At 54.2% G+C, this 25,747-nt stretch overlaps 8 protein-coding genes across 8 annotated transcripts; 4 read left to right on the forward strand and 4 right to left on the reverse strand.

Moving 5' to 3' along the window:
* Nucleotides 1–209: 209 nt before the first annotated feature.
* Nucleotides 210–2,975, forward strand: UMAG_02041 (uncharacterized protein; the record flags this gene model as incomplete). Its single annotated transcript, XM_011390126.1, has 1 exon — nucleotides 210–2,975. The coding sequence occupies one exon, from the start codon at nucleotides 210–212 to the stop codon at nucleotides 2,973–2,975; it is 2,766 nt and encodes a 921-aa protein (XP_011388428.1).
* Nucleotides 2,976–4,397: 1,422 nt separating this feature from the next.
* Nucleotides 4,398–6,291, forward strand: UMAG_11908 (uncharacterized protein; the record flags this gene model as incomplete). The annotated part of the gene is made up of 2 exons (XM_011390586.1): nucleotides 4,398–4,750; nucleotides 4,881–6,291. 2 exons carry the CDS (start codon nucleotides 4,398–4,400, stop codon nucleotides 6,289–6,291), a joined length of 1,764 nt encoding a protein of 587 aa, XP_011388888.1.
* A 169-nt stretch (nucleotides 6,292–6,460) lies between these two features.
* On the reverse strand, nucleotides 6,461–8,365 carry UMAG_02044 (putative methionyl-tRNA synthetase; the record flags this gene model as incomplete). The annotated part of the gene is made up of 1 exon (XM_011390127.1): nucleotides 6,461–8,365. One exon carries the CDS (start codon nucleotides 8,363–8,365, stop codon nucleotides 6,461–6,463), a length of 1,905 nt encoding a protein of 634 aa, XP_011388429.1.
* Nucleotides 8,366–8,673: 308 nt separating this feature from the next.
* UMAG_02045 (uncharacterized protein) lies at nucleotides 8,674–9,206 on the forward strand (the record flags this gene model as incomplete). The annotated part of the gene is made up of 2 exons (XM_011390128.1): nucleotides 8,674–8,989; nucleotides 9,088–9,206. The coding sequence occupies 2 exons, from the start codon at nucleotides 8,674–8,676 to the stop codon at nucleotides 9,204–9,206; spliced, it is 435 nt and encodes a 144-aa protein (XP_011388430.1).
* Nucleotides 9,207–9,531: 325 nt separating this feature from the next.
* Nucleotides 9,532–10,350, reverse strand: UMAG_02046 (putative proteasome core particle subunit alpha 3; the record flags this gene model as incomplete). The annotated part of the gene is made up of 1 exon (XM_011390129.1): nucleotides 9,532–10,350. One exon carries the CDS (start codon nucleotides 10,348–10,350, stop codon nucleotides 9,532–9,534), a length of 819 nt encoding a protein of 272 aa, XP_011388431.1.
* Nucleotides 10,351–11,120: 770 nt separating this feature from the next.
* Nucleotides 11,121–11,898, reverse strand: UMAG_11909 (putative GTP-binding protein; the record flags this gene model as incomplete). The annotated part of the gene is made up of 2 exons (XM_011390587.1): nucleotides 11,121–11,749; nucleotides 11,868–11,898. 2 exons carry the CDS (start codon nucleotides 11,896–11,898, stop codon nucleotides 11,121–11,123), a joined length of 660 nt encoding a protein of 219 aa, XP_011388889.1.
* Nucleotides 11,899–13,921: 2,023 nt separating this feature from the next.
* Nucleotides 13,922–16,045, reverse strand: UMAG_11910 (uncharacterized protein; the record flags this gene model as incomplete). The annotated part of the gene is made up of 1 exon (XM_011390588.1): nucleotides 13,922–16,045. One exon carries the CDS (start codon nucleotides 16,043–16,045, stop codon nucleotides 13,922–13,924), a length of 2,124 nt encoding a protein of 707 aa, XP_011388890.1.
* Nucleotides 16,046–18,723: 2,678 nt separating this feature from the next.
* Nucleotides 18,724–25,335, forward strand: UMAG_02049 (uncharacterized protein; the record flags this gene model as incomplete). Its single annotated transcript, XM_011390130.1, has 1 exon — nucleotides 18,724–25,335. The coding sequence occupies one exon, from the start codon at nucleotides 18,724–18,726 to the stop codon at nucleotides 25,333–25,335; it is 6,612 nt and encodes a 2,203-aa protein (XP_011388432.1).
* Nucleotides 25,336–25,747: the final 412 nt, after the last annotated feature.

Raw genomic sequence — 25,747 nt, forward strand, 5'->3', positions numbered from 1 at the left:
TCTACTTTTTATCAAAAGCTCTTTCGAAAAGTGTTGCCGCGGAACTCGGACAGAGCTATTCTGCATATTCCTTTAGCAAACACTCGTGACTACTGTATGAAACAAGCGTCCACCTCTTGGCCTTGTCACCATCGTCACGAAGCCAAAAGAATGCCTCGCATGCGGCTGTATCAGGAGAGCTTCTGAAGCTATATGCAACTCTGGCCAAGATGACAGCAACGCACCATTCGATGTTGCGGGTGGTGGCTGCTGCTGTCTCTCATCCCGTTGCTTATCGTCTTGCAGCACGGTCGGGACCTCAGCACCTCTCATTCAATTGTGGACGTCAACAATATCACTCGATCTCGACTTCAGCAGCTTATAGCTCTGCGGCATGCACACATCCTGATGCATCCCAAGTTGAAGACTCAAAACCCCCACTTCAGGCTTCGGCGCTGGTACCTCGCAGCGCCCTCCATCGGCACCCTAAACTGGTCGTCAAGCGGCAGAAGCAGCGAGTCGTGCTGGAAGCTTGGCAAGATCTGCCGTTCGACACATTCATGCGAGCGCTGGCACCCAAGAATTTCAGAGGGCACTACCCTGAGGCACAAAATACGCACGAGGCACTGGCCGGTGCTTTTGAATTGGACGATTTGAGGTTGGCACCCGCCCCTCTGTCAAGCAAGCAGTTCGTCGCAGTGCTCGACAAGTACCTGAACAATCGAAATCTAGATGTGAAAACCTTTCTGGCTTATCGAAACGCGATGCTGGCAAAGAGCTGGCCCGACGCTCGTAGACACATGGTCGATATCGCTGATGACATGTGGCCTCCCTTTGTGCTCCATCGCACCATCAACACGATCAGCACGCCATCCGAAGTATCAGACGCGTTGGCGCTCCTCACTTGCTCGATCTCCCGTGCCCGCAATCTGTTAGAAAATGGACAAACGACGGCCTTCAAAGCCCTTCAGTACTGCTTCGTCGTGCTTTTAAGACTCACAGTTAAACAGTACGGAACCGCATTGCATTTAATCCCTCGGTTGACCGACCTGCTTTTGGCTCTGTTCCAACGCTTTCCCGATCGAATGGCAAGATCGGTGGATTTGGTGAACGATTTCACGCGGCGATGCACGGGTTTGCCAGACCAGAGGGCGCGCCAAGCGGTCATGCGACTCTTGGATTGGCTTGTAGCGCAACAAGGCACAGAAACGTTGGAGGACATGCGCCGCAGAGTGTTCACAAGATGCATCAGCAGCATCGAGGCCTCGATGAAACGCTCACACGAAAGATCCTCCTCGTCTGCACATTTTGTTAACATCGAACTTATGGAGCGCCTTCTGCAATACGATACCGGTGCGGATATGGAGCTGAAAGCACGTGCGCTTAGGTGCGCCATCTTCGCTTCCGGCATCGACCGCAATTATGCGCGCACATGGCAGTGGTTCAACGATTACGAGCAGTGCAGACGCAAAAGTGGATCAACGGTTTCTGGTGCTGACTATCAGCTCCTTGCCAAAGCGTTGGTTCGGTCCAAGGAAGGACGTCAGGACGCATGGAAGGAGTTTTTGCGAGGCGAGCAGCTCTTGCGAACCCAGCTCGAACAGACGGCAAGCGGCCGCACGAAGAAAAAGCGGCGCAGGCGAATTGACAACGAGCTCGCTCCGAACTGCATCGACTTGCTCGAGGTGATGACCAAGAGTGACGATGTGCGTTTGGGCAAGATCTTTTCCATGCTGGGCATCTTTTTGCAGGGCGGCGACGATTTTTCTGACGGTAGGTCGTTTGTGAAGGGCGATCGATTCTCACAGGCAATGTTGCAACGAAGAGCCGATCCGTATGCATACTCGGTGGTGATGCACGGCTTGCTGTTGCGCAAAAGGCCAAAATGTGCTGTAACGGTGTGGAATGCCATGCTGCATCGCGGAGTGATGCCCAATCCGGCGACTCTGTCGTTGCTCTTGCAGAACCTATTTCAACTGCGAGACGTCAAGACTGCACTGCAGCAACTGCAACTTTGGTGCGAACGAGGCGTGCCCAAGATGGCGCATGCATGTAACAAGCTCAAAGACATCGAGGTGCCGTCGTTGTCGACGACCCAAGTAGCCGATATCGACGCAATTCTAGAAGCGAGCGCTTCAACTCAGCAGGATCACGAGACGGAGCGATACCGGGTGGTCCCGGATCCCATCCTTGCGACGGTTGTGTTCAGCGGACTGCACTCTAGTGGATCTCAGGGCATCGGATCGCTGTGGGAAGTGTATCAGCGTACGATCAGGCGATTCCCAGATGCGCCGGTGCTTGCAATGCTGCTCAAGGCATCGTGTCCAGACGACGCCAGCTCGACCATCGATGCGCAGCGCGGCCGGCAAGTGTTTCGAAGCATGCTGTTCCGCAAACACCCCGACTTGGCTGAGCATCACAATACATTGAAGGAGCAACTTGGAGCACAAGGTGCCGCGGGATGGCTCTTTTCAGAAGAACTGCTGGGAGCTCGGGTGGAAAAATGGCTGACATCAGTCTTCCTATCTCGCACCGTTGCAGCTTGCGATGATGGAGGAGCCACGCAAGAGGCCAACCTGGACGCGCTCGTGTTCACGCCGGAACTGTTCGAGCACTACCTGCGACTCTTGCTGCACCTCGAACATTCGTCAGAGAACAAAACGAAAGCACGCACAGCTCGAGAGGAGATCATTGACGTTCTCAGCTGGATGCGGCACTTGCATATCACACCGACATCGACGCACCTAGCATTGACGGTGCTCGACATTGAAGAAAACCTACCACCGGCTGTAGCAGCACGACAGTTGGACGTGCTCGACCGGTGGATGGCGGATTGGCTAGGCGAGCAGGCATCACCATCGCACGAGGTGATGCAGCGTCATTGGTTCTGGAAGACGAGACGGAACGGCCAAGGAAGGGGCTGGTTCGAAAATGTGTCAGGGTCGCAGACAGCTTGGTCTGAGCAAAGAGTTGCATCCAAGCGTGCACTCGAGTGAAAGCGCTGTCGTTCACCAGTTGAATCACCACGGAAAAAAAAGGATGCCATCTTCAACCGTGAATGGTATACTGTATACTGTGACTGTACTGTACTGTACAGTATGTGCCGACAGGTTCATGGCAACGCAACCTCAACCTTGACCTTGACAGTCGTGAGCCATTCACGATTGTTGCCCTGTTTTGACTTCTTCTATTTTAACTTATCTAGATTGTATGTTGGCAGCACTTCCCCCCTAGGTCCGATGTGGCTGGCGAGAGGATTGATGATTGGATTCCGCACGCTTGCCAAAGCACATCGCATGCATCACGATTCGTGATTCACGTTTCATTCACGATTCACATTCGCTTATGTAGAAAGTGGAAAGTCGTGAGTTGTTCTTTTCTTCGGGTTTTGAGAAGTTTGATGCAGGAGGTTTGCATGCGTGGTGGTTACAGCGTTGCAATTTGTGATTTTGAGCTGCTGACCAGCACTAAAGTGAATTACGAATACCGTTCGTTACCTGAAAGTCGTAGGTGTGATCCACGAATGCCGACAGCGCGTTGCAGATCGAGAGCCAACTCGCTAAGAGTCACGAGCCGATCCGCATTCATTTAGTTAATCGTAATTGAATGTGTGGTTGTCACCCCACCTGTCGGCAGGCAGTCCAATAAGTTAAAACCATAATTATCATGAATCACAATCAAGCTCGATCAAGATGCCGTGTTTCTACTCGTGACTGTGATTCACGATTAGTCATTTGTTCGCATTCCAGGTTTCGACTTGCCCCGTTGAAAAGGCTCGCTGGGCTGCGTTGCGTATTCCAATTTTCAGTCGTGGGCTGTGGACCCTGCTGCTGCTGCTGCTGCTTCACAGCACGCCCAGCTCCAAAGTCTGGACTTGCCGCCGAGGCTCACAGCTTGCTAGCAACCAAGATCCTTTTCTTTTCTTGGCCGTCTCGCTGATTGAATCAAGGCTATGCAACCCAAACGGCAGCGGCAGCCTTGCATGAGTAGATTTTTCGGTTTTGTTTTATTTTTAGTTTTATATTGTATACACTGTATTCACGATTATAATATTTTGGCCGATGTGTTAATCACGAATGTCCATCTCTACCTATGCGCAAACGCACACTCTTTCTCGCTTTGCCGTAAGCGTGGCGGAAGCTCGAGCTGAGTGACGTCGTTCTCACCCTCTCGACAAACTGCGCCTGTTACAGTCACGGCGAGAACATCATGGATGATTCTCACACACGTCACAGACGGTCGTGCGTCCTTTGATCTTAGCGTATGCGTATGTGTTTCTTGCCTTCCAATACCATCCCCGTCCGCACCAACGTGGTTCTTCCATCCCACCAACGGCAGCAGTAGCGAGTCGGTATTGGCATCAACATTCTGAATCCAATAGTATCCACGCTTTTTCCGACACGCGTCTCACCATAGCAATGGCTTTCCAGGCACTCCTTTTGAGTGTCACGGCGGCGCTGCTGTGTGCCTCGTCACTTCAGGCGTATGTTGTGCCTTTCCAGGCCAACCCTGATCAAGCTAGAGGAGATTTGGCAGCTGCGCAGGCGTTCCGTCTCGCCGGTCGATCGCTTGGCGATCTTTCGCAAGGTTCGGTGTCTGTGCCCGTCTACAAGAGGCATGGCGGACTTCACCCCGACATCACCAAGCGCGACCCGGAAAAGACCAAAAAGTGGGCTCTACGACAGGCCGAAGTTATGAAGAGCAAGTTCTCCGCTTCCAACTCACACCAGAAGCGTCAAACGATCGGATTGACCGATGTGGGTCCAGACAAGTAGGTACATGATGATTCCAAAAAACCGCCCACACGGATCGGCAATGCGTCGGGATTAATTTCATTCGACCGAATCAACTGATCCTCACTTTGTCATGAATCCAACCTTGTCCATGACGCCCCAACACAGTTATTACTTCGCTCAAGTATCCGTCGGAACCCCCGCACAAAACTTCAATGTCGTTCTTGACACCGGCTCAGCCGATTTCTGGCTCGTAGACTCGGATTGCGGTACGGCGCAGAACTGCGACTCTGACTTGAACAAGTACGATACCTCTGCTTCTTCCACCAACATTGGCTCCAATACTCCCTTCACTATCACTTACGGTACCGGCGCCGTCCGAGGTGTGCTCGCCGCCGACAAGGTTTCGTTGGCGGGATACACTGTCAACAACCTCACCTTTGCCGAGGCTAGTGCCGTCGCTTCGAACACGGTCGAATATCCTACCTCGGGTATCATGGGCATGGGCTTCCAGTCCCTCTCCACCAGCGGTGCTACACCCTTCTGGCAGGTGCTGGAAAAGCAGAACGTGCTCCAGACCAACGCTTTCACCTTCCAGCTCGCACGGAACATCGACAACCTCAATCCCAATGACCCCAACATTAACGATATTCAGAGTCCTGGTGGCGTCTTTACACTTGGTCAGATCGACACGAACCAATACAGCGGCGACATCACGTACACCAACATCCCCAACAACCTTCAGAACCAGCAGGGCTTGGGATATTGGACTATCCCTCTCCAAGGCATTACTGTCAACGGCAACTCGGCCAGCATCGGCAGCAACCCACTCGCCGCCATCGATACGGGTACAACGCTCATCGGCGGTCCATCTTTGGCCATCCGCGCTTTCTACTCGCAGATTAGCGGCTCGCGCTCGGTCAGCAGCGCTGACATGCCTGGCTACTACCTCTTCCCGTGCAGTGCCAACCTCAACATCCAGTTGACCTTCGGCGGTAAGAGCTGGTCCATGAACCCGCAGGATTTCAACTTGGGCTCTTACCCTTACACCAACTCACAGACATGTCTCGGTGCGCTGTTCGAGATCGACCTCGGTTCGAGGCAGTACGGCGTTCCTCAGTGGATCGTCGGTGACTCGTTCCTCAAGAATGTCTTTTCCGTGTTTGATGGCGCCGGAAGGATCGGCTTTGCAAGCTTGAAGGGCACTGAAGCGCAAATCGTCTCGGTCACCTCCGGTGCTGTTTCATCGCAGACTCCACAGCCTACTTCGCGTTCCAGCTCCAGCTCGATGGGCGCAGCAGGCGGTGGCTTGCCTATTCCGAATGGTGCCTCCTCGTTCGCATCCCAGGCCACCGCAAGTGGCGTGTTTGGTGGTGGAAGCTTGCCCGTGCCTTCGGCAAGCAGCGCCGTAGTAACCTCAACTCCTTCGCTCTCCGCTGGTTCGAGCAACTCCAACAGCGGAAGCAGCGGCAGTAGCAGTGGCTCGTCATCAGCCGCCAGCTCGCTCAGCGCCATGGTTGGCGTATCGGCTGCTTCGGCAGCCGCTCTGCTGGCTGGCGCTGTTCTCATCGCTCTCTGATAGGCTCGCTTGTTCTTGATCCTTACTTTTCTACGACATTTGCAGGAATAATCTCCATCTCCCATTTGATTCGACACAGCCTGAATAAGAACGAAAAGTGAACGAGGCAGCGTCGAGTGGTGATGGAAATTGCCTCTGCTGGAAAATGTGAGCTTGTCATCTCGAAGTTTCATGCCACTTCGATTCGAGGGAAGAGCGGATGAGGCTTGCCTTCGGATTCGGATCTTTGCACCACATGTGAGACGAGCCTTCCGTCTGTATCCGTGACCACGAGATCCTTTGGATGCCTCCTGCTGCCTTGAGGTATCTTCAACGTATCCAGAAGTGCCGACATTTTTTGCGGCATGAAAGGCTGTAATAACAGCGCCGAGATGCGTAGACTTTCGGTGACAAGTACAACGGTTTCGAGGACGACGACGGGATGAGTGGAGGCGGACCAAGGTTCGAGTCGTTGGATGAGCTCGTTTGTGCTAGCAATGACGGATTCCAGGATGAGTTCGAGCACCTTGGCTACTTCGAAATCGGACATTAGCGCGTCGACATTTGCGGGGAGCTGCGTCAGCGATGTTTCGAGAGCAGTGCAGAGCGAAAGTGATTCGCTGTCCATATGCAATTCCACTTGCTCCTTGAGCGGACGGTGCAGCACATGTGTGGCGGCGTCGCGAGCGAAATCGTTCAACCTGGCATGAATCTTCGGAGCACATATCCTGGATACCAAGTTGCCCAACTGACCCTGCAGATACTTGCGATGGTACTCGACCAGTACAGTTGGATTGTAGTCCGAGTCCGAACCGAAGTTGCCACCGACGCGCAGGAGGAAGAAGCGCAGCGCATCTAGTCCGAACGTATCGATGGCTTCGAATGGGTTGGCCACATTGCCGCGCGACTTGGACATCTTGGCCTTGTTCATCGTCCAGTGCGAATGAGCGAGGATTGTCCTTGGTAGTGGCAAACCAGCAGCGAGCAACATGGCTGGCCAGTAGATGGCGTGGAATCGAACAATGTCCTTACCCACCACGTGGACGTCTGCTGGCCAGGCGGATGATAGTGCGACGTTTCCTTCCGCTTGCCCTGTCGACGCTGCAAAAGGGTATCCGGCAGCCGTAAGGTAGTTGGTCAGGGCATCTACCCAGACATAGATCGAATGCTCGTCGTCCTCAGGCACCCTGATTCCCCAGCTCAATCGCGAGCTAGGCCTACTTATTGACAGATCCGTCAATCCTGCCTCGACCTCTGCCAGTACCTCAGCGTGCTTCTGTGCCGGCTGGATCGCCTTTGGATTCGCCCTCAACCACTCCACCAGCGGCTTTTGGAAGTTTGACAGCCTGAACTTGTAATTCACCTCTTGGCTCCATTCCACCTTGGCTCCCGTTTCGATACTCTGCCTGACCTCCTTCCCATCCTCACCCACCACTGTCTTCACTTGTCCTTCCGGGTAGAACGCCTCGTCCGAAACCGCATACCATCCTTCATGACTTCCCTGATAGATGTGTCCCTTGTCGCGCAGGGTACGCCAAAGATGTTCCACCGCAACCTTATGGTCTGTGTCCGTCGTTCGGATAAAGTGGGTGTAGCTGATGTTAGCTGCATCGGCGAGATGTTTGAAACGTTGGCTGATACGATCGCACAGAGCTCGAGGATCTTCGCTGGCTGCTTCTGCGACTTTTTGCATCTTCAAACCATGCTCATCCGTACCTGTGCTGAACATCGGTCGAACCATGTCTGTCATAGAGTTTGTAGAGGGGTTTGGGCCATCACAGTGATTGTAGGTCGAGTATCCTGATCGCATATACCCGTGATATCGCGCCAAGGCGTCTGCTATTACATCCGAGTAGAGATGCCCAATGTGCGGATCAGCATTTACGTAAAAGATGGGTGTGGTGACGTAGTATGGCTTGGAGTTTGGTATTGATGATGGAGATAGCACAGTTGGCGTTGAAGCTATGCCTCTACATCTTGAAAGGCTACGCTGGGAACAAGAGCCAGACGGCACCAAGCGCCACGTTCCAGCGAGGCAGAACGGCTGCGATGACACGATAGGGACGGACCGGGGGCACCTCGCGAAGGGCACCATTCGTGTTAATGTTAGCATGGTTGATGTATGCTATACTGCGCAAAAGGTTCCTCCCGCGCTTCTTCTACGGTAGCGATCGTCGTAGAGTTCTGTCCGTGTTGTTATGCAACTTGATCGAGTTCAGAACGCCCGTCATTCCAAGAAAGCAAAAAGTCATGGCGCTAAATTTCGGGAGTCGGACAGCACCATATAGAAGGTGGAGGCTGAACTCACGTTTGACTTGGCTTTTACGTACCCTTCCATGTGCCATCGGTCATTCTCATCAACAGCACCATAACGACACACATCCATTACGGCATCTCTCCAACATGCTTTCCAGCCGGTTCATCACGCGCGCCATCAGGCCGTCCACTCGGACTCTTCGCAGCACCACTCTCGCAGCCATCCCGCAACCTGCGCTGCGTTCACGCACATACGCCTCGTCACCCACCCCAAACTCGTTCCCCCAGTTGCCACCGGGATTCGAAAAACTAGCACACTCCCCATCAGCCCTTACGGCCATCTCGAACCTGGTAGAAGTGATGAAGCAGAACGGCGTCGATCTGCACACTGGCGAGAAGCCCAGCATGTGGCAAATGGTGAAACTCGCTCGTAATCAGGAGGTCAGAGATGCTACGACCAAAGGTGAGCATACCAGTTCACACTAGAGCGAAGAGAGATGTTGTATATGTGCACCCTCATGCTGATCAAGTTTTCTCAAACACGCCTTCTTCGCGTCACAGTCATGGAAGAACTTAAAAACGCTGGAATAGATGTTTCGCCTGAACGTCTTCAGGCCATCATGAACAGTCAAAACGACTTTTTTGGTGGTGACAAACAGAATGGCGGCAAGAAGGAGTAAGAAGGACCACTGAAAGCTTCAGGCAAAGTCGATCCGATTTTCAGAGTGAAGAAAATGCATCTACATTTCTGCACTGTGGTGCGATGCACGGCGTATCTATGTGCCGCCTGTGAAATGATCAGGTGCGGCCCCTTCGGCGTGTGGCACAAGAATGTGCACATCGCCTCGAGCGGACGTAAAAGATTTACCTGACCGTATCCAGCTTCGTCACGGTCAACACAACTAGGTAGCAAATCAATTGGATACTAGTGGTACAATGAGGGAAAGAAAGCAACACTTGCGAGCACATCTCGGCAGCGTCTAGTGCTCGATATGGGTGATTGACTTACGAGTCAAGCGACATGGCTGTCTCTCCGGTCGTTGTTGTCGCTCCGGTTGCCGTTGTCGTCGCCTCATCCTCGTCCTTGGGCTTAGCCAATCCATGCTTGTGCAGCAGCCTGTCGATATCGTTGGGCTTGAAGATGTTCGTCTGCGGCTGACCCGTCTTCGCGTTGAGCGTAAGCGTGGCGAACTCGAGTTTTTCGCTATCCAATGAGGTGCTATCCATTGTCTTGCTCAGAATCTTGACCGCCATAGCCATAGCATCCTGAATACCCAGATCGTCCTTGTAGTCCTGCTTGAGCAACGAGGTGGCTGTGCCGTTGTTGTTGCCGATGCACGTAGCCTTCCATCCACTATAGTTACCCGAAGGGTCGGAATGGTAGAGCTGGAAGTGGTGGTGGTCGTCGTAACCGGCATAGAGGATCGAAACGCCAAAGGGACGCAACCCACCAAACTGGGTGTAGCCTTGTTTGTAATCGCACAGCCGCTGCGCTAACTGTTCTACGGGCATGTCGTCGTCGTAAGATGCAAGGTACTGCTGCGCTGCGTTGCGTGCAAAGTTGACGAGCGAGTTGGCATCGGCCGTATAACCGGCTACGCCCGCCATGACGTTGTCGGACACAGCAAAGATCTTTTCTGACGACTGGTCCTGCTCAAGCAGTTTCGAGGTGACCTTCTTCTCCGCAGCCAGAACGATACCGTCCTTGGCGAGGATTCCAATCACTGTACCAGCATGCGAGATGGCCTCCATGGCATACTCGACTTGGTACAGTCGCCCTTCCGGGGAAAACGTGGTGGTTCGCGAGTCGTACCTTCGCGACATGGTGTAGGCTTCGAAAAGGACGTGTGCAAACTGGAAAGGCTTTGAAGGATGATGTTTTGCGCGCCGAGGTACTCAGTATGATGGTGTCGTGGTCGAGGTGCCCAGCTCAACGATGACAAGAACAAGCGACGTGCGGTGGAGGTTTGTCGTAGTGTTGCGTTGGGTTGGCAATTGGCCTTCGCGGCTGCGTCAACCTGTCTGTGCGTTTGCAAGAGGCTACGTGCGCCCATCCAGCCGATCACTTTGGAATCTACGCACGACGCGTTCTGCTGCCTTGAGCGTTCTTGCCGTCCTCACTGTGCTCAGCCATCTGCCCGATTTCCGATCGGTGAATTTTCGGCGTAACATACGACAAGGTTGCACGTGCCGCCGTGAACACGCAGCATGTAGCACGCAGCACGCAACGTTGCATGTTTTGCACACAGCCGCAAATGCTTCACGCTTGTCGCTCACTGCAGCACGCACATGCCGTCTCTACAATTTGATGCGACGGAAAGCTTCCATCACGTCGACTGCATCGTTAGAGTCACCGATATCAAGGCCATGTATGTAAAATCATGAGCAATACAAGAGTCAAGGGCGGGTATCTATAGGTAATGATCTTCTCTTGCACGCCGGCAAGATTCGTGATTACGCTTCCAAACGGTGTCGAGTCAAGCGTGATCCATGTACGAATACTAGAGGCGTGGATGTTGCGATTCGTTTGATCACCGGGAATTCCCATCCTTCTCGATGCGAAGCTGCTTGGTAGTCATGTGCTCGTACTAACGTTACATGATGACGCATTTTTTGCGATCGCGCGACCGCGAGGCTGCGCCGAAAGTGTTTGCTGCCATCTTAGCATCCTTTGTGCTGTTGACGGACCCGGTTGACGCGAAGGTGTGCCTGACGCTATGCCCGTTGCTCGGCTTGCCATTGATTGCATCAAACGCTCGAATCTGCCGCACCGCGTCAGCAAAGACCTCGTCGACGTTGATGCGTTTGCGAGCCGATGCTTCGTAGTACGGGACGTTACCCCACGCTTTAGATAGGCTGGTGCCTACCTCTCGAGGCACCTGCCGATCTGCTCGCAGATCCGCCTTGTTGCCTACCAGCACAATGGGGATCGCTGTTGTGTCCTTGATGCGCACAATGGCCTCTCGTAGCGGGCCGAGCTCGTTGACGCTAGCTAGGGATGTGAGCGAAAAGACGAGGATGAAGCCTTGACCCGACTTGATGTAGAGTTCCTTGAGTGCAAGGAATTGTTCGGTTCCAGCTGTATCGAGAATCTCGACCATGCATTGTTGACCATCTATGACGAGCAGCTTTCGGTAGGTATCTTCTATGGTTGGATCGTACGTGCTGACAAAAACGTTCCGCACGAACTGTACAGTCAAAGCCGACTTTCCAACGCCTCCGCCTGGTTCACAAATGCAGCCATTGGGTGGACAGTGTCAGTGGCGCGGCTCAGACACAGTTACGAGATTAGAAGGCGTCTATTACGCTGATGGAAACATGCATGCGTCGCGTTTACTCACCTCCCATAATCACAACTCGTGATTCCTTCATCATGCAGGTTCAACGTGAGGTCGAAGAAGGCGCGGCGCTAAAGTGAGCAATGCCAAACCGCTCGATGCGGTGAGACCTCTGAAAATGGCACGACTACAGTCTTGCTTTTCAAGAGGCTGAGGCTTATTGGAGAGTACCTGGACAAGTGCGATAGAACCGACACATTTCTGAATGTCGGGATACGCCGATAGGGTGACGTATTCGATCGGACCGACGGTCGGGGTAGGAACCGAGTCTGTGATAGAGCTTCGTTGCAGCAAGCAGAGCAATGGCGAGCCGAAACAAGTATCAACGATGCTTGATGCCTGGACGGCAAAGTCGGCTCTTCCGTAGCGAGAAGGGAGATGATGGTCGTAAGAAGGAACGAGGCCTCACCTTCATAGTCTCATGAGAAGATGACAACGGATGATCCGGCGAGACACGAGGCAATTCACAGGCTGTGATATCGGGAATGACCAACACAAATTCTTGGCTTGCACGCAGCGTGCCGTTCCCTAGCTGCGACCCAGATGGCTTAGGCTCGACGATAAGCGAGGGGGGAGATGGACTGACTTTGGGTGCGGGTAGCGGGCGCGGGTGGGATTGCGAAAACTTACTTTTTTTGTCTTTTCTTTTTCAGGTACCGACGTTGCTGTCTCAAATATATCGTGAATGGGCTAGGTTTAGTCGTGTGTTGCACGAGCCACACACCTGGACCCGCACGTCAAAGCGCAAGGCGCAGCCATTTGAGATTGTTGTGAGACACCACATGCCGCTTGTTCGTTTTTCCGCTGGCGTTAAGCTTAGGTTCTCTTAAAGATGCGAGCAGGCGCAGCCGTGTGTGTGTTTGAATACGGGGAGGGACGTTTCACCAGTTTTCCGACCTTCTCTTGGTATGATCGCTCCGCCTTGCCGTTGAGTGCTTTCCTAATTCAGTTTGGTAGTTCACTTCGAGCGGCCTCACTGAGTTGCTCGGCTGCAGGACGACTCATGTCGGGCGATCCAGTCATGGGGAATCACAAAATCACGCATGAGATGGTAAGTTAATATAATTTAACTTGTCCGGCGCATTTATAGTACACGCAGCAACGGCGGCGTCCCATCGGCGAAAAGGCGAACCAAAGAGGTCGATTCGTGATTGCCGCTCGGAAAAAGCAGCCATCCTGGTGTTGATGAAACCGAATGGGCAGATGGCACTGTTGTTTCACACTTTGATCCCGCAAGCCAGTCACGAGTCGTGAATGTCACAGCGTTGCTGTTGGTGCGCCACTAGGTCAAAGTCGCTCTGCTGTGCTTCTTTTTAGCCACGGAGTGCAACAGTTGTGAGTACGCGTGCTCATTTAGCGAAAGGGTCACATGTCCAAACGAGGCGTTGCCAAGCTTAAGCTTTCATCTGGTGCTTGCTCGCTGCATCGCTTGAAGCCATGTTGTCATTTCGTTTCGGAGCTGTACCCACTGAAGGGACAGCCGAAAGCTACTGTAGCTTACAGGATCGCACTGTGATGTAGTGGGCCCTATCTCGGTGTTAACCGCAGAGCCCGAATTCGCATCGTGCAATACTTCTGAGCCTTTTACGGCCTTGTATTGGTGAAACAGGTCCGGCCGAGGCAGCATACAGTCGTGAGTCTCAGCAAACATACAAGATTCCTGTGTCGTCTTTCTGCTCAAGTCAGTCACGAGTCTGACAAGTCACGAGTCTGTGCATCGAGACAATCACGATTATAGGCAAGCTGGATTATCGTTACCTTCACACATTCACGATTCACACGCTACAACATTTGAGTTGCTTTGTTTTGCCTTGACCTTGCATTACCAGGTTCGCTTCGCTCGACCCTTCCCGAGGGTGGCCGCGAGCTGCTCTACCAACTAGAGCGTGTCTATCCTAAAAGTGGTGAGGTGGGGAAAAGGGGAAAAGGGGAAAAGGGGGAAGGGGGGAAGGGGGAAGGGGGAAATGGGGAGAGGGAGAGACCTTACACGGATGAAGGGAAGAAAAGGACCTCTAGCTACATGTGTGGCCATATCACTATCACCATTAATGCAGCTTCTAGTGGAACATTTCTTTGATGGCGGTGATGGCAAAGTTGCTGGCGGCGTCGACGAAAGGCTTGTAGTCGGTGGAGCGCTTAGCATGGTGAGTAAACGACTTGAACACCTGCTTTCCATATTGGATGCCGGCCTTCATCAGAGGCTTGTAGTCGAGCTTGAGAGGCGCAGCGTCACGACGCTGAGCCCCGGCAGACTTGTCAGCCTGTTCGTATCCGCTGTCGATGAGGTCACGAAGCGCTTCCCAGACGGGGGTGAAGTTGGGAGCGTCGTCATTGTCAGCACTGCGCTCGGTAGCAGCCGCCGAAATCGAGTTATCGTGGCTCACATCACGAGCTGCGTGGAAATGCTCGTTACCGAGCTGCTTGATCTGCGCCCACACAGGCGCAAAGTCGGCACGAGCCTCCAGAGGGGTGTTCTCAACCCCGATGTCTCGTCGGCCGAAGCTCGAAAGCAGACCATTCAACAGATTGTCGAGCAGGCTCAAGTTGATGCCTCCCGAATTGTTACTGGCGCTGCAGTTTCCGCTACCGATGGCGTTGCTGTCATCGTCCGTGCCGGTGGTCTGTCTCTTGAAGAATTCGACAGGAACGTATTCTTCGCTGCGTCGCGAAAAGCCGCTCAGCAAACCGTTAAGAAGGTTGTTGAGCAAGCTTACGTTGATTCCACCCGAGTTGCCGCTTGCATCGCAATTATCGCTGCCAATGGTACCATCATTGGTGCCCGCAGTGGCGGGCACTTGGCGTTTGACGAGGTTCATACCATCAGCATCGAGCAGGTCGCGCGCAAAGTTCTGGCTAAGGTTGGCAGCACTTCGCGCAGCCGAAGTCGCACCGTTGGGGGATGAAACCCCCGTGGCTGAGACCTTGGCAGCAGCTCCTGTGGCAGAGGCGGACACCTTGTTGCTTGAGGAAGAGCTGTTGCTAGCCTCATCGCTGTAGCCGAGGGCAGACATGATCTGAGAAAAGGCATCGTCAACCATCGCGGTGGGCGAGGCATTCTTGGCGGCGCCAGTAGCCGAAGTGGCAGTGGCAGCAGTATTGGCCGCAGAAGAAGTCGGTGACGATGCCAACGATTGAATGAGCTGCGGTAGCTGCTTGAGTAACATCTCGATCATGGGCATGACCATTGTGAGGATGTTGGCATCACGCTCGCCGAGCGCGTCCATGCTCCTGCGCACGGCCAGGTCACGTCGCCCGTAACCTGGGCATCCTGGTCTGTACATGCCGTCATTCGGGGTGGGCGGAGGGCAGTCTTGAGCAGGCCATCGACCGGAAGAGGTCGAACTGGCCGCGTCTTCATTGCCACGCGAAGCCATGGGGAGCAAGGTGTTGAGGATCGTGTCGACCACATCGCGAAGTGCGACAAGAAGACCTTGAACACCAGAGTTCTGGCGAGCCTCTAGCAGCTCATAGGAGCGCTTTTCGGCTGTGGCAACCGAAGTGGCATTAGCATTCTTGGCTGCCTTCTTGTCGGCTTTCTTGTCGCCCTTGGCCTTGGCAGGAGCAGTGGCGTTGTGAGTCATAAGCTGGTCCACCACCTGGGTAATACTGGAAGAATTTCGAAGCTGAGCTCCGAAAGCAGCAAGCTTGTTCTCCAAGGGCGACCTGCCCTTACCTGCGACTGCACCGGTAGCGTTGGTAGCGTTGGTAGCACTACCAAAGACATCCGAGCACGAATCGTCGGTGTTGCCAAAGAGCGCATCAAGAATGCAGGTGACCTGATGGATTGCTTGCTCGAGCTGATCGGTGCTAGCCTGTCGACGCGTCATACCACCACCCTGGCCCAGAAGGGTAATGATAAGATCGCGGAGAGCCGCGATGAGCTGGTCGAGGAGGCCTCGTCGGTGAAGCTCGGTGACCATAGCTAGGTCGCGCGCCTCAGGGTCGAGATGACCAAAGTGCACATCAATAGCGCGGCGAAGATGGGTAACTGAGTCAAGACCACGAGTCTGAAGAGGTTGCGAGCTGACAGCATTGTTGATGCTGCGAGCAGCAATTTGACTCTCGTGCACTGAGCGGAGCATGGCCTTGGACGAGCCTCCTGAGCCAGCGCGAACAGGGGCCGCATTTACGGCAGCAGCCGAGAGCGAAAGAGCAACGGTGAGAGCCTGGGTGAAGTGCATATTTGCGAGTTGAAGGGAGAAGAGAAGGAAGATGTTTGTAGAGGAGGAGGGTTAAGAGTCAAAGATTGGCGCTGAGTTCGAACAGGGAAGGGTCTCGAAATTGGCTAGTCTAGCTAGTTCAAATTGGAGCCTTGGGATTGTCAAGAAAGGTGAGTCTTCCACAGGAAGGCCTCGAGCTTGGTTGAACGGTAGTGTACGAAGATGAGGTGACGCCGAACAAAGGAGAGGGCAGAGAAACGGGCAAAGAATGTGGTGAAAAGAGGACGAAAAAAGGGAGAGTGTTTGTCTGCTGGTGTTGGGGAAAAGATGTGACCGCCAGGGTTCACAATCAAAAGGATAGTACGAAAGTTGGACGGGAGAAGCGTGGAGAAAGAGGAGCTGGGAGAAGCGAACGCAAAAGCAAGGCAAAGCAAAGAGAGACTGAGACGGGGCTGGGGGAAAGGAGAAAGGAGAAAGGGAGAGAAAGTGTAATTGCTAGCCTTAAGTATCTTTCGAGAGTCCTGATGGAGCAAGTTGACATTTGAAATCCGCAGCATAGACGTTCAATTGCCGGAACTAGTTTGATAGAGCATCGGAGCCCGACTAGCGGCTCCAGAGTTGCAGAAGACTCCTTGCCCGCGCAGCGTTCAGAAGGCCCAAGATGTAGAACGTAGATGGATTGTTCAACCGTCCAAAGCACGGAAGCCAGTGAGGTCCTGTCACATACGGAAGGAGACACGGTTGGGTGGTGGAAGCGAGAAATCGACTGCATATGCCGGCAGGCTGGAGCTGAAGACTAGTTCCAACCGTAGTGTCCCGTTGGCCTAGCAATGGCACTAAGCGACATACACCGCAGCACCGCGCAGGATCGCAAGATGCTTTTGCTTTATCCGATCCGGCCTCACGGGCTTTGGAAGCTGCTGCCTTGCATGCAAGTACGGCGATGATGGCTAAGTCGGTGGTGAAGAATGTTGCTCAATCGCCAACATCGCGCCGAGTTCTTTCTCAGGCTCATCCGAATGCAGCAGCTGCTTGTTTCCGACGATAACAAAAAGTGGAAGAGGAAGCTCTGATTGAGACAAGGGTCGAAAAATGTTTTGAATAGCAGCCTTCTGTGAGACAGAAGCAACATGATGTTTCCTCAACCTAGTACGATGATGATCGCCAAATGGAGCGTGGCGATAAGTGGCCAAATCTGCATTTGACGATGGCTGGAAGCATCATCGGGCGTTGCGGCTTGCAGTAGCATCAGAGACGAGGCTCAACCGACAGGATCAAGGTCAAGTTGCCAAGCGTTCTAGGAGGAGCAGCAAGCCACTCGGGGTTCTGCTACCATGCTGGACAGACATAAGAGCCATATCGATTTTAGGGCTGTGGCGGTTCGTGGCACATGAACCTGTCCATTTTGGCGAGAGCACGGAATGGATTTTCGCATCCTGATCGGACGGATCGATCGGTGATCTCCCGATTCATATCGGGTCGGCGTCCGCCACTTGGAACATTCTTGTCTTTTTCACTCGTGACTCGTGACTCGCAACTCCGCTACTCGTGACTTGTGACTCGTGACTTTTTGAAGCCAAGACAGAACAGATAGCCAGTGGAGAGGATCACAAATCTGATAGGCGATTGGCCAAAGTGGTCCACATATGACTGGCGCCTTGCGAAAAAAAACAGCAGGTCCTTGAAGGAGGACGTACAAACGAATGGCTTCGAAGGTGAATCAGGACTATTATATTAGAAGTTAAAATGAGTTGACAAACAACCGACACGCCACCCTCTCACGTGTCTCCGAACGTGCAATCGTGAATCACAAATCATGAATGCAGTCGTGAGTCACAGAAGTCGGCGAGTCAGCGGCAGTCACCTGAAAAAGAATGTTAGTTAGTGAATGCTTTGAAAATCGTGGCGATTTGTCGCTAAATTCGTGCTTGCCGCGCATTCGTGATTCACAGAGCCTTGAATCTTGATTTCCCAAGGTTGAACCATCACGAACCACGAATGGGAATGGATTCACGATTACAGTTACTCGTGACTGTAACTTGGGAAGTTTAGGCTCGTTGCTGTGTGCAATTTACGATTGAGAATCGGGAATGCCGGCTACCTTGACGTATGGCAAGAAAAAGAAAAGTCGTGAGTGAACGCGTCTTTACAATAACTAACTTATACAATCGTGAATTCACATTTCACAATTCACAAATCGCGAATCGCATTTCACAATCACGAATCACAATCACAAATCGTGAATAATTCTCGTTGCGGATCGTGGATGTGGGCGGCTTCGAACCTTTAGACTCAAGCTCACTCAATCACCATCTTCTATTCCCACTCGCAACTCACTCACTCTCATCCTAAAGAGAGTCACCTCTCTTCTCATCTAGGTCGTAGTCTGCGAAAGGCACGGCTGCTGCTCTCAACGTCATCTTGAACCGGCGTTGAGGTTGAGAACCAATTCACGCTACGCTACGCTACGCCACGCCACGCCACGCCACACCACGTCACGCTCTTGCCCCCTTTTTCTATTACATCCATCCGCACAGTTGACCAATCGCAGACCATTCCGTTGTGATCCCAACTCGACGCAACCGTCTGTTCGCTTTGACCTCGATGCGGAAATTTCTAGCTGCTTGATCCCTTTCGTGACCCCGCGCCAGCCGTTGGTCAACGTTCAGACCAACTAGTTCATTTTTCCATTGCCCACCATGATCAATCCGTTCAGGAAGCGCCACCACAGGAAGGCCGCGGCCCCTGCTCAAGCCGGTCCTTCAAGCCCACCACCTACAGACTATGCAAATTTCTCCTCTGGTTCCAAGCTTCCTCCTCGTCCGGGCATCTTCATTGCCTCTGCACCCGCTCTGCCACGTTCATCCGCTTCTTTTCGGCAGAAGCATCAAGCAGCAGCCGCCACTCCAACCCGAGACAGCGTCGCAGCAACGCAATCAGCAGCATCACAGCAACAACAGAGTCTGGACCATGTGTTGCCGCCAGCATCCGACTACCGTCAATCACTTATTATGCCTCATCTCACTCGGAGATTCACTCTGCTACGCGCTCCCGATGGCTCTCTTGTTTCTCCTGAAGCTATGCGAGCTCATCTGCGCGCACAGCGTGCACGCGCTAGGGCCGCCAATCTTGCCCTTGGCTCGGGCACAGCCCACCAATTTGATTTTCTCACCGAGGATGAGGAAAACGAGATCATCGAACAGCTTAAAGCACAGGCGCTTGCAGAAGGTCGTGATTTCGATCGAGAACGCTCCATGAATGTTACCACTGCTGACTCTTGGCACAACGGTTACGCGGCTGGCACCGATGGTTTCGGATCGTGGGGCTCCGTACCCACCAACAACCCTGACAAGCTTTCCAGCCTCACCGATTCGCTCGGCGACTTGTCCTCTTCAAACCTCAACCATCCATCCACTTCCACCGGCGCCTCTTCGTCCGCGTGGTCACCAACAAGGAATCCTGGCGGCAGCTCCTTCACCGGAAGGAGTACGGAGCGAGACAATGCCTGCTTTCGTACCGTCAAGCGGGAACGCAAAATCTCAAGGCCCGACGAATCGCTTCCGTCTCCCCTCAATTCTGCCGTTGAGCCGTCTCAGAACACTACGCTCACATCTGCATCCACCAAGTCTGAACAGCGCTCACCCGATGCCGCGCGTTCTCAACCGGAGAAAGCTCACGACAATTCCATGCCGGGTGCTTTCGCCACGTTCCAAGATGGCCACACGACTCGACATTCATCACCTACTAAACATTCTAATGAGTCGTCCGACCCAAAACCATTTTTGGACGTTTCAGTCACGTCGAAAGATTCCAATCTGCTTACAACTCTATCTCCAGAAGCTTTCAAACGCGTCAGCACTGCTCTCAATGAAGTGTTTGGCCTCATCGCCTCCGAGCGTGGACCATCGCCTAGTGTTCGTGTAGGCTCGGCGGATGGTTCTGGCGCCCGGCGCCATCGGTCTTCTGGTGACAGTGATGCCAACTCGTTTGCCTCTGCTGTCTCCAACGTGCGCGCCCTCGATGCAGAGCAAGAGCAACAATCCCAAGACGATGGCGACGGCACCGCTGATCGCACCATCACAGGCACCCAGCCAAGCTTGGATGCCGTACACATTGAACAAGGTCGCCTCGCCGTGCCTTCGCCTCTTCCCGGGCCCATTCCTGGCTCGCTCCCACCGTCTCTAGCCGAATTTGCTCCCGAAATGACCGAGTCACAGACGCTCAGGCAGATACCGTCACTGACAACATCGGAAAGTGCGCAAACTCTCACAGACGCTGAAACAGCCACTGACGACCTGATGTTGGCACCAAACGCCGCTTCAGCTCAGCATTTGTCGGTTTCGCGCCATTCGGTGACCGACTCGACGCTCACTTATCCATCCGAACGAAGCTCGACCGCCACAGCAAGAGATCCGCAAGTCGGGCCATCTCGGACCATCTCTACTGCATCCACCGTTGACGCTCTTCAGACCGCTAGCCACGAGCTGCCGATTACTGAAGTTCGCACGGCGTCGGCTCGACCCGCAGAGCTTCCTTCAGCAAATCAAGGACCCTCGGACAACGCAATGCATCAAGCCAACGTAGTTGCTACTGGCAACCGTGGCCCATTAGCAACGCGTCCAGATCGTACGCCTGAGATGGACTCGAGTGCAACCTTGGCCAGTCCTGCTCGTTCGACCTTGTCGCGAGGCGACTCGCTTGTCAGCAGCAGCTCCATCAGGTCCAGTCTCACGGCGCCGTCGGCATCATACCAAGGCACACACAGTCGCAAATCGTCGGCCGACAAGCTTGCCCTCGCCAGGGCCATGGCGCCTCATCCGCACCTCAGAGAGCAGCCCTCGCTCTCCAGTATCCGCCGCAACTTCCAAAAACACAATCGATCCGCTACCGGATCATCCGAGGGCAGTCTGCTAGGCACACATGCTTCTCGCAGATCCTCCGGCGCTATCAGTCCTTCACCTGTGCTGAGTCGTAGCGCTCGTTCGCCCAACTACTTTCCGCCACCTCCTTCCAGCGCATCGATGTACGACTACGCCTCTGGTTTCAAGCCACCTTCGGCCGTCTCACCCGCTGCGGCTGCTGCTTTGCAGTCCATGACGAATCAAGCCAGCCAGGTGTCTCCGCCAGTGCAAGGCTTCGCCGCGGAAGCTTCCAGCGCCTTCGGTAGTGCTCAGAACATGCGCAGTTCGGCATCGACTGGTCAAAGCGTACCCTCTCCTTACGTGTCCAGTCTCGCCGCTTTTCCCTCGGGCAGTGATCGCGCAGCTGCAACGAGCTCCCCGGAGACCGGAGCTACTAGCATCAGCCTTCACCAACGAAACGCTTCGCTGACGAGCACCAAGCAGCCTGCAAAGACACAATCGGCCCGCATTTCAGTCGCTGACGATGGTCTGTCGCCATCCATGTATGCTCCCAGACCTGCGCCGCTGCCTGCCATCGTCTCTCTGTCACCAAGCGCCACTCCCTCCCAATCCAACACAGATGGAAACGGCCTGATGCCTCAGCATCCTTCAGATCCAGAACATTCTGACAAATGGCGGACCGTCTACGGCTATAAAACTGCTGACGCTGCTAGCCTTCACGATTCAGCCGAGAATGCTTCGGTCAATGCGAACGAGGAGGAGGATCTGTGGGCTAAGATGGCCTTGGCTTCCGAAGTCAAGAAAGCAGAGCGTCCCATCTCCAATTTCCCCCCAAACATGGCTGAGGAGCGCTTGGCAAGCACCGGCATCACTTTGGATCAGATTGCTCAGTTCCAAGATCGTCTTGTCCAAACCGCCAGTGGCAGAGAAGAGTTGCCTCCTGTTCCACGCATTTCAACCGGAAATCGAGCTAGAAGCGAGCATAAGCAGCAAAGGTTCGCAGTGGCCAAGTCGCTGGGTCTTGCATCACCCAACTTGGTCTCTGATGCTGGAGCGGACTGGTCGAAGTCTGCTGAAAGTCCTCGCACGGTGGATAACCGCGCATTTGCGGGGTCAAACGCTGTAGCAGTCGACACCGGTCACCACGCCCCAATCCACAGGAGCCTGTCCAGCTCTCTTGCACAGGAGCCGCCGGTGTCTCCGCGAGCGGTCATGTACGATGTCACTACCAGCCATCGTCCTACCTCACCTCCTCTGCACAGCCGCAATGCCTCGTTGAATGGTCTGCCCAATCTCTTGGAACTCAATGGAGCCATCGGACGTCGAAACCGAGAGTCAATTTCCTTGTCGCAAGCTGTCGATCAGGCTTCTCGCCTGCCTCGTCATCCGGCCTTCGATGCAGCACAAATTTCTGAGGATCCCGAATCGAGCATTGACCAAGATTCGCAGTACGCCACCGCTATCAATCCAGTGCAGGACCATCCGTTCAATGCGGGCTACACGAGTCCTTCACTTGGGTCAGGCAGCCTGCGCAGCGGCAACACTTTCACGTTCCCTCGGAAATCCAGCGAAGCTGGTGTGGGTGACTCGCCTCGACACCATGCCCAGCCATTTCCTCCAGAGCAAATATGGGATCGTTATGGTCCACAGCAGGAAGAAATGACGTCTGGCCTGTCCAACACCGGCTTGGCCGCCATTGATGGCTATCAGGGATCAGATCCAACTCGCCTGTTGGATGACATTGCTGCTCAGACGAGCGCTGCCACTCGCGCGCTCAAGGGAACCGCCGACGGCAGCGTGGCCACGCCGCCCTTCAGAACCAAGAGCATCTCGCGGAAGAAGTCGTTCAAGAAATTCAGCAAGCAGATTTCGTCGCCCCAGCTGATCTCGACGACGCAGAAGCTGGACCATGCTACTCAACTGCGTCCCTCGCTTGAGATGCCGAACACGCAGACTTGGGGCAGCAGATGGCCGAACCGGTCTCCAGGCTGGGGCAGCATTGGTCCTTCCGGTGGGGAAGGCACAAGAAGGCACGCTAAAGCAAGCCAGTCCGTGCCATCGCAGATGAGCAGCTTTGGCAAAAGCAGTCTGTACTTTCATCGCCGCAGGTCGAGTTCTTTTGGTCACGAAGCCAGCCCCGACGAAAGTTTCGGGACGCCCGAAGGTGAGATCAGCGATACACTTGTCTCTGCAGAGCAGACCGGCAGTGATCAAGCTGCGCATGTACACCCGAACCATCCCTATATGAACGGGGGTGCCAACGGCGGAAGCTTGTCACGTCTTCTTTCCAAGATCAAGAGTCGAAAGAATGAGCATGGCTTTGGCGGAGCAACCATCGAGCCTTTCCCACCCGAGCTGAGTACTGCCGCTCGTGCACCCGAGTTTTCCTCCCAGCCGCAGCCGCAGCCGCTGCAACACCAACAACGACCAACGACTCCAGAATTATCGTCGTTGGTGGCCGTGGAGTCACGAACGCTCCCTAGAATGCCTCCATCTCCATCGTCGACTGACCAAGGGAGCAACTTGCGTTCGCCCACGTCGCCGAGACATCCGCTCATCGACTCAACGTCCCTACCACGCTCCAGGACCAAGAAGCGCACGCCAATCGTGCTCAAACGCGAATCCGAGGTCATTCTGCCCGGTGACACAGGTTATGTCCCTAATGCCATGATCGGCGGATCATCCGAACAGCGCGCAACGCCACTAGCAGAACAACAGACTGAGGGTTCTGCCTCGCCGAAAGCTCATACGGCGGCGAAGACAAACGCGGTTGCCATCGAAGAATCGGACCGGGAAAACACAACAGACACGACGCTCGAAAAGTTCACGGAGCGCACGAGCTACTCTCAGAATGGCAACTTGATTACTTTGGCCCCTCCAACCGGGTCATCCAAAGATAACGACGAGGCAGCGACGCCGCGTGCAGCATCTCCAAAGCCAGCGGGAGACGCTGGCCTGACTGCAGGTGCTGCTGCCATAGACAAGCAACCTGAGGACGCTGAAGACGCTGATGAGACCATCACCAAATTTACATCTTCAAGTCAGCCTCAGACAATCGAGGAAGACATGCCGGAAGGAACCGAGCCCGAAAGCGTAGCACCTGATCGTTCCATTGATGCCCGCAAGTCATTGCGTGACACCATCGTCCGTCGAACCATCATCATCCCTGCGGGTATCGACTTTGGCGATCAGCGACGCCCGCTCTTTGGCTCGAGTCGCAAATCGCGTCGTTTCGCCAGTATCGAAGACCAACCCGTTCCCAACAGCGACGAAGTCACTAAGAGCTTCCACTTTGGATCTCCTACCGTGTTGGACGATGCTGCGCTGCCTGTGCAAGAGAACCTTTCACACCAAGACTCGCAGAATGACGCTGACGAGCAGCAGCAGTCGCAGCAAGGGGAGGATTTGCCGACGTTGGGTTCAGACCAGATGCTTCATCCAGATTCCGGTACCGATGGACCTTCACGATCGAACCGTGCCAGTCGAGTTGAGAGCTGTTACGCGGGCAGTCTGTACGACATGTATATTGGCGGTGGTGTCAACGGCGAGGACACCGAATTCGGTAGTCCAGAGTCTGACCTTGCTGACATCTCGCGTGCACGTCGATCGATGGCGATACGAGCTTCGCGAATGCCCGAGACGCGTCGACACATCGAGGTGACCGAACGCGCGGATGGCAGCGTTGTTTGGCAGGTGATCGCCGGACTAGCGGATCGAGGAAGCGTCTATTCAGATTTTGATGCGCGTTCTAGTAAGCATCTGAGCGATGCGAGTGGGTCAGGAGCGGCAGCGATGGCAGACGAAGGTGCGACGGAGGAAGAGACGTTTAGTGGAGCACCTTTCCGCACGCCTGCCGGTTTGACAGATGACGATTCAAGGAGCTTCTTCACTCGACCCCGTGCGATTGCGGCCAAAACGACGCAGCTACACCATCCAGCATTCTCACTCGACACAAACCAGCCTTTACCGCTCTTGCCACTCTCAAAAGGACAAGAGGTGAGGGAGGACGTGTTTGAGATCGCGAACCCACCCAACATGGCGGCAAACAGTTTCGATACCGACCCTACCTCGTCTTCCTCGGCATCTTCGGCGCGCAATGCGACGGCTTCGCCCACCCGGATCGTATATCACAACGATGCACAGCTCGCATCCTTGCTCGACGTTTTGGCCCAGGGGAAAGATTCGGCCAAGTTTCAGTTCCATATCGGACCGAATCGCTCGTCGATGTATCAGGCTTCGACCGGTGCAGAGCAGCACCTCAACGGTGGAGCGAGCGAGGATGCAGTTGCGGATTCGGATGCATCGTTGTTGGATGCGAAGCGTGTTTCGTCACCGTGGAGCAAGCACGAGGGAGTGTTGGATGCAAACGACATTGAGTCACATCGGAGCCGTGTCGAAGCCGAGATTTACACGCTGCTGAACCGGCATGCGCTGGTCGGGAGAGAGTAAACGGATGCGTGAACGTCACGTCACACCTGCAGGCGTGAGGCACGGGGTGTTGATCTGGCTGTCAGAAGACGAGCAAGTTACATAGTCAAGGTTAAGCTAGCTGTATTTTTATTCGTGAAGCTCGTTGAGCGCTTTTTGGTGTGTAGACCATGGATACTGTATGTAGAGTTCTGGGATGTGCCAGTGTGTTGTAACGCGAGCTTGACGTGACGGTGAGTGAGCACGCGTGGGTTCTGCGACGTATGGCCTGCAGCTGTCGACTTGAACGAGGTGTGAGGCTGTGGCGAGCGGCGAGCTGGGATGGCCGCGATCTGTGTAGTTCCGGGGGTCTGGAGTGGTCGCGAGTGAATCAAGCGAGCGTGAGTGAGTGAAAAACAGTCGTCAATATGGAATCACGGGGGGGGGGGGGGGG

The sequence above is a fragment of the Mycosarcoma maydis genome, chromosome 5 (genome assembly GCF_000328475.2).
Source record: "Mycosarcoma maydis chromosome 5, whole genome shotgun sequence".
Taxonomy (NCBI): Eukaryota; Fungi; Basidiomycota; class Ustilaginomycetes; order Ustilaginales; genus Mycosarcoma; species Mycosarcoma maydis.